At 33.7% G+C, this 6,287-nt stretch overlaps 1 protein-coding gene across 2 annotated transcripts; it reads left to right on the top strand.

Annotated features, from left to right (window-relative positions):
* Window positions 1–605: 605 nt before the first annotated feature.
* LOC106777350 (putative E3 ubiquitin-protein ligase XBAT31) lies at window positions 606–3,850 on the top strand. 2 transcript variants are annotated; one of them, XM_014664930.2, is made up of 8 exons: window positions 606–1,136; window positions 1,281–1,340; window positions 1,457–1,528; window positions 1,650–1,771; window positions 1,871–2,011; window positions 2,093–2,200; window positions 2,601–2,856; window positions 3,025–3,850. In XM_014664930.2, exons 1-8 carry the CDS (start codon window positions 957–959, stop codon window positions 3,427–3,429), a joined length of 1,344 nt encoding a protein of 447 aa, XP_014520416.1. In that variant the 5' UTR covers window positions 606–956; the 3' UTR covers window positions 3,430–3,850. The 2 variants fall into 2 exon arrangements, with proteins under 2 accessions (XP_014520416.1, XP_022634161.1); XM_022778440.1 differs by having other exon boundaries at window positions 1,087–1,180; window positions 1,237–1,340.
* The last annotated feature ends 2,437 nt before the right edge of the window (window positions 3,851–6,287 follow it).

Genomic DNA, 6,287 nt, shown 5'->3' with positions numbered 1-6,287 from the left:
TGCAAGAAATTAATAAAAGTGATTTGGTTAAAAAAAAAAAAACTCCTCCCTTCTTTTGGCAGAACTAAACTAAGAATGGCATAGAAAAGTTTTTTTTTTTTCTTCTGAAAAATAAAGTGAATTTTGCTGTAGTTATTTGATTTACTGAAAATTGTGGTCCTTGACGGGAGCGTGTATAATTGACTAATCAAAGTCTGATTGTTGACGATAATTGGTTTGGATTGAAGAGTATTTGTTACTTGAAGCAATGTGTTTGTTGTTATAACGTGAAATCTCAATTGAAATGACTTGTTATAATCATTCTTAGCAATGTAATGGAATGAGATTTGACAAAAAAACATTGACTCAACGTGCTCCAGGGTTTTACAGCGAGTATAAGAAGGTAAAAAAAGAAAGTAGAATGGTTGTATTGCAGATGAAATGGAAAGATTTACCATGATGAAGGAAAGAAGGTTACTGTTTTGACTATGAGATGAGGAATTTTGGCATTAGGAATGGGAGTTGCAGTAAAAGTAAAAATGGGGAGTGAGTGAGTTTGAGAGTGGAAGTTGAAGGAGGTTTTTAGTGTTGAATAATAATAATGATAAAGGAAGAGTTAGATTAGATTGGTAAGAGTGGGTTTGAAGTTTGAACGTGAAGCGTTGGATTGGAGGAACAAAAGGTGGATATTGGTTTGAGAGTTTGGAGATGCTGGAGCCTACCCTTTTGCGGGAATCTGTCTGATGGCACAGGCAAGTCAGTCTCAGTAACTGCTCATCACTGACACACTTAGCTACCCTTCTCTATCTCTTTCTCTTTCATTGTTTCACTAGCTAGCCATTTTGCAAACTCCAACTCAATAAATGTGGAAAGAAAGGTAGAATTGAAAACGTGGAGGAATCAATCAAGGTGGCGCAGTCAGGGAAGGGAGAAGAGGTGAGGTGAGGTGAGTGAGGTGAGGTGGTAGAGAGAAAGTGATGGGTCAGGGGCTGAGTTGCAGAGGGAGCCATGAGCATGGCCTATTCCGTGCTGTGCAGCATGGGGACCTAGACACTGTAGCAGCTTTGTTGCACACGCACCCTTCTCTCATGAACCACACCACTGTCTATGATCACCACTCCCCTCTTCATATTGCCGCTGCTAATGGTCAGATCCAGGTACCCCTTTCTCCTTTTTCCATTTCTTCACACGCAATTTCCCAATTCGGTATGAGCTTTCATTCCTTCCCCTCTCCTCACCCAAAATACATCTCTCTCTGATGTTTCTTTTTTTTTTTTCTGCTTTTCTACCCATTGCTGCAGGTTTTATCATGGCTTTTGGATGGATCTGTGAATCCGGATGCGTTGAATCGCCAAAAGCAGGTAACTTGACTTCAATTGAATGTGGGTTGCTTTTTTTTTTTTTTTTTTAAAAAAAATCTTGGTTGCGCTTGAAAAATGTGGCTTTGCTAATGTTCATTGCGTTTTGAACGATTCAGACACCGCTAATGTTGGCTGCAATGCACGGGAAGATCGCCTGTGTGGAAAAGCTCCTCGAAGCTGGTGCTAATGTATGGGAAGTTTGAAATTTGAAAATTTCTTGTGATGCTTGCTTTTTCTAATAAAACCCCGAGTGTTTGTTCTTTCACTAGAATGGATATATTTTCTTAAAAACAAGTTTAAAAATTTCAGGTGTTAATGTTTGATGCGTGCTATGGAAGGACCTGCTTGCACTATGCAGCTTACTATGGCCATTCTTCTTGCCTGAAGGCAATTCTCTCTGCTGCTCAATCTAGTCCCGTGGCTGCTTCTTGGTTGGTCCTTTTCTCTGTTCTAGCACACACCCTGATTGATCAATTGATTCATGTTGGTTTTTACAAATTTAAAGAAGAAGATAATAGAATTGATTGCAGGGGTTTTGCTCGGTTTGTGAATATTAGAGATGGAAGGGGTGCAACACCACTGCACTTGGCAGCCCGTCAAAGACGGCCTGAATGTGTACATATTCTATTGTACAGTGGAGCTCTTGTTTCTGCTTCAACAGGAAGATATGGGTAAGTGGTGATTGTGACAGGCTTCAATTTGATGTGTTAATTATTCAGTTCTTTTGTGGAATAATAAATTGCTATCTGCAGCTGTCCTGGGAGCACTCCTCTTCATCTTGCAGCCAAAGGGGGGTCCTTGGATTGCATCAGGGAACTGTTGGCATGGGGTGCTGATCGCCTTCAACGTGATGCTTCTGGGTAAACTCAAGTTTTAATTACTGCAATACAAACAAATTGATTCATCTTTCTTTTCATTTGACACTTATTTTGGTGGGCCCTCGTTTTGTATGAATCCAATTTATTTCCTTTGGATAACCATCCACCAATAACATAACACCAAAAGTAATTATCGTAAAAGTCAACTATTTTAATGATATGGCATCTTCGACTGGTTGGTGGTGGAAAAAATCTTTACTAACTAAGGCTGTTTAATTGAGTTCTTCTCGTTATGCCTATGGTCTTGGGAAACTTTTCAGTTTAGGGAACTACTTACCTCATTTAGCAACATGAGTTCTTGATAAAAATTTAACTAGTTGTATTTTGCAGTATCCTTTTAATTTCTGAATTTGCCTTAACACTTTATGTTGTTTTTAAGCAGGCGTATACCTTATGTAGTTGCTCTTAAGCACAGACACAACGCATGTGCAGCACTGCTGAATCTTTCGGCTGCTGAGCCTCTTGTATGGCCATCATCTTTGAAGGTGATCAGTGAGCTTAATCCTGACGCCAAAGAGTTATTAGAGCAGGCCCTGATGAACGCAAACAGGGAAAGGGAGAAAAACATATTGAAAGGGAGTGATTACTCTCTTCCATCTCCAGCACACTCTGATGGGATAGATGACAGCATCTCTGAGGTAATTAGACACCGTTTGAATTCACGCTAACTTTTTTGAGTTTGCTGTTATTTTTTTACTTGTGTAAATTGGATTAAATTAAGGAAACATAAGTATAGAAGTCTAATTATTTTGATATTTTTGTTTTGTAAAAAGTAGCTGCGTTCTAAATGAATTTTGATAATTCAGGTTAGTGAGACGGAGTTATGTTGCATCTGCTTTGAGCAAGTGTGCACAATTGAGGTGCAAGACTGTGGTCACCAGATGTGTGCACAATGCACACTAGCCCTGTGTTGTCACAACAAGCCTAACCCTTCTACTTCTCGTATTGTCCCACCAGTTTGTCCATTCTGCAGAAGCAACATAGCAAGATTGGTGGTTGTGAAAAAAGAAAGCTCTCATGACATTGATCAAGATGGTGCTGACATTACTTGTTCCAAGCCTAGCAAGTCAAGGAAAACCCGAAACATGAACGAGGGTGGCAGCAGCAGCATCAAGGGACTATCAAGTGTGAACTCATTTGGAAAGATGGGTGGCCGCAGCTCCGGAAAAATTGCTGCTGAAAATGAGTGGGAAGATGATAAACAACAGTGATACGATGCTGTTCTTGGTATGGTGCTTGGGCTTATCCAACAACAGTTATTATCGGATACGGTAACAAGTTGCTTGACCAGCAAGGCAAAATAAAAAAATATGAATAGTAAAGGAGAGATGTTGATTTTATTATCGGAAACTAAGCAAAGTGAGTGAGACTGATATTCAGTATGGTTGGGGAAAGAAGGAGGTGCATGTCGTGTTGTAAATTGGAATATTATCATTATTGTTACTTGAGAAAGAAGAAGCATCGCCAGCATCGATGGTTTTGGGCGTCGTGATTGAAGTGAGAAATTCTTTTTCTCAAAAATAGGAGTCTAAGATCATATGAAAATGTAATGTGTATTTGCTTCTGATTTGTTTCTTTATACCGAAATGGGCAATAAAATAGAGAAGGCAAAGTGTCTGGACATGGTGTTAATTGGTTGGCATGTGATTATGTCTGCGGAACCTGAATAATTTTATTGTGCACTCACTGCACAAGAGGAACCTTACAATTAATATAACACAATCCGGACAAGTTCATGTGTCAGGATCACTTGCACCTCATTGGCCTTTACACAACTAGTTGAGGGGCAGAATTAGCATCATTGGTGCAATAACTCTGAATACTGATTACCATCAACAACTGTGTTGTTCTAATAATTTTGGACTGAAATAGACACCTACTGTCAGTAAGCAGAAAAATAGGATGAAAAGTCGTTTCATGCATTCCCTTCATCATAATCAACACATCAATTCCACCCCAGAGCAAATTACATAACAAAATAACCTTTTATTCGCATAGATTTCTACTAACAGAAATTATAACTATCACATCATTGATTGCCACTTTTATCTCTTCAACATGTGATTGCAGTTTAAATTTCTGGAACATGTTAATGAATTTTAACTGAATCATACTTGTTGTGTACCCAATAAGAATTTATCAGCATAACTGAGTATTAACAAGCCAAATATATGAAACTAGGCTGAATTTAGTATCTTTTCATAGTTATGTTACTTCATTATATGTATAAGAAAAGCATATTTCAGAATATGAGCAGATGTGTTTTTAAACAATAATCATGGAAGACTGGTATGCTATAATGTAGACATAAGCATTGGTTTGTGGTGTACCTGCACGAATAACTACAATAATGGGTCACGATCACATGCGCCATTGTTGTTTGGTTGCTGCTACTCACAATAAGAAAACAATAATTAAGAATCTCGTAATCTTCCCATTTGGATCGAAATCGAAGGGTTTGCATATTCACATGAATCTGAATGGTGGAAACGTGACAGGTATGACATGAAAACCAATAATACTCAAAAGGAGAGGTGCGTTGATCGTATACAGCAATCAATTCGATCCATCAATATCCAAATTTCCAAAAAGTACGTTCAGCCATCAGAAAATCATATAAATCTGCCATCAAATTTTTCACTGTTTGGGAAATTTGTTATGGGATCACTTATTGCAGACAAATATACCTGCTCTTATTTGTTGTTTATTGATAGGAAAAAAAAGAGAAAAATTATTTTTATTTTTATTTTTTTAAATTTTATTTTATTTTATTTATATTTTAAAAACAATTTTTTTATCTATTTTGTTTTGGGTGAATGGATCCCAACCTTCAACCGTACATCATCATACCAATAATGACGTGTCACAGATAAATGTTCCCAATGTGGGTGTATTGGCATTACAAAATTATTCATCATTACATGGGTGAGTATCATGGTTGCATCACAATATTAACAATATTGTATAATTTGAATTTAATATTTTAAAATTTATATTTTATTATTTAATTATTTAGTTACATAAACTTGAGTAAATGTTAATTTGGTCACAGTTTTTAAATTATGAATTTATACTAAATTAAAATTTTTAATAAAAGAATATTTTTGTTTTGAATAACTAATATAAATATAATGAAACTTGTGTAATTTTAATAATAATTATTACAATAGATTATAATTTTATATGATTTACCATAAAATTTTAATAAAATGATATCATATTAAAAATAATATTTAAAACATGTTTAAAAATATATAAATATAAAAATATAAATTCGAATTGAGTGAAATATTTATAAAAAATTTAAATTTTTATCTTAATATGATAATAATTATCTGTTTTACTTAACTTTATTTATATTAGTTTATTTACCTAATTTTATGGTGTGTTAAAATTTATTTTGAATTTCTTTTCATTAAATCATAAATATATTTTTTTTTCTCAGTCCTACGCCATTCTATGATTTTTGTTTGGTTTATATAAGTAACCTTTTTTATATGCGTTTTTCGTTTTAAACTTTTTATGAAAATTTCTAATATTCTTTTTTCTTTAAGAAAGTCTAATGACGTACTAACTAATTTTACTAACAATAGTGTTTCAATATTAAGAAATACTTCTTGAAAATTTACTTGGAAACACATTATTTTAACATTTATCATCTTGATAATAAATGATTGTTCATACACATTTTATTAAGTTTTAATTCTTCTAGAGTCACTATATTGTAATTGAAAACTTAGTGATATATTTGTCAAACTAATTTAGCAATCCATCCTTTATAAGAATATGTAACTTTCCATAATAAAAAAATAGTTTATAATCTTCTTTGAATTTAAAAGATACGTTTAGAATGAAATAAGGAAAGATTATTAATATTTATTCATATATTTTAAAATTTAAAAATAACTAGTTAATTATTTAATAGTAAAAGTAATCTAATTGATATTAAGAATAAATATTTTATTATTCAAGTATAAAATTTATAAATAGAAAAAAAAACAACTATGTAAATTTCATTTTAGAATAATTATATATATATATATATATATATATATATATATATATATAT

Source organism: Vigna radiata, chromosome 2 (assembly GCF_000741045.1).
Source record: "Vigna radiata var. radiata cultivar VC1973A chromosome 2, Vradiata_ver6, whole genome shotgun sequence".
Taxonomy (NCBI): domain Eukaryota; kingdom Viridiplantae; phylum Streptophyta; class Magnoliopsida; order Fabales; family Fabaceae; genus Vigna; species Vigna radiata.
Note: the sequence above shows the minus strand (reverse complement) of the source record. Positions and strands in the feature narration are given on the sequence as shown.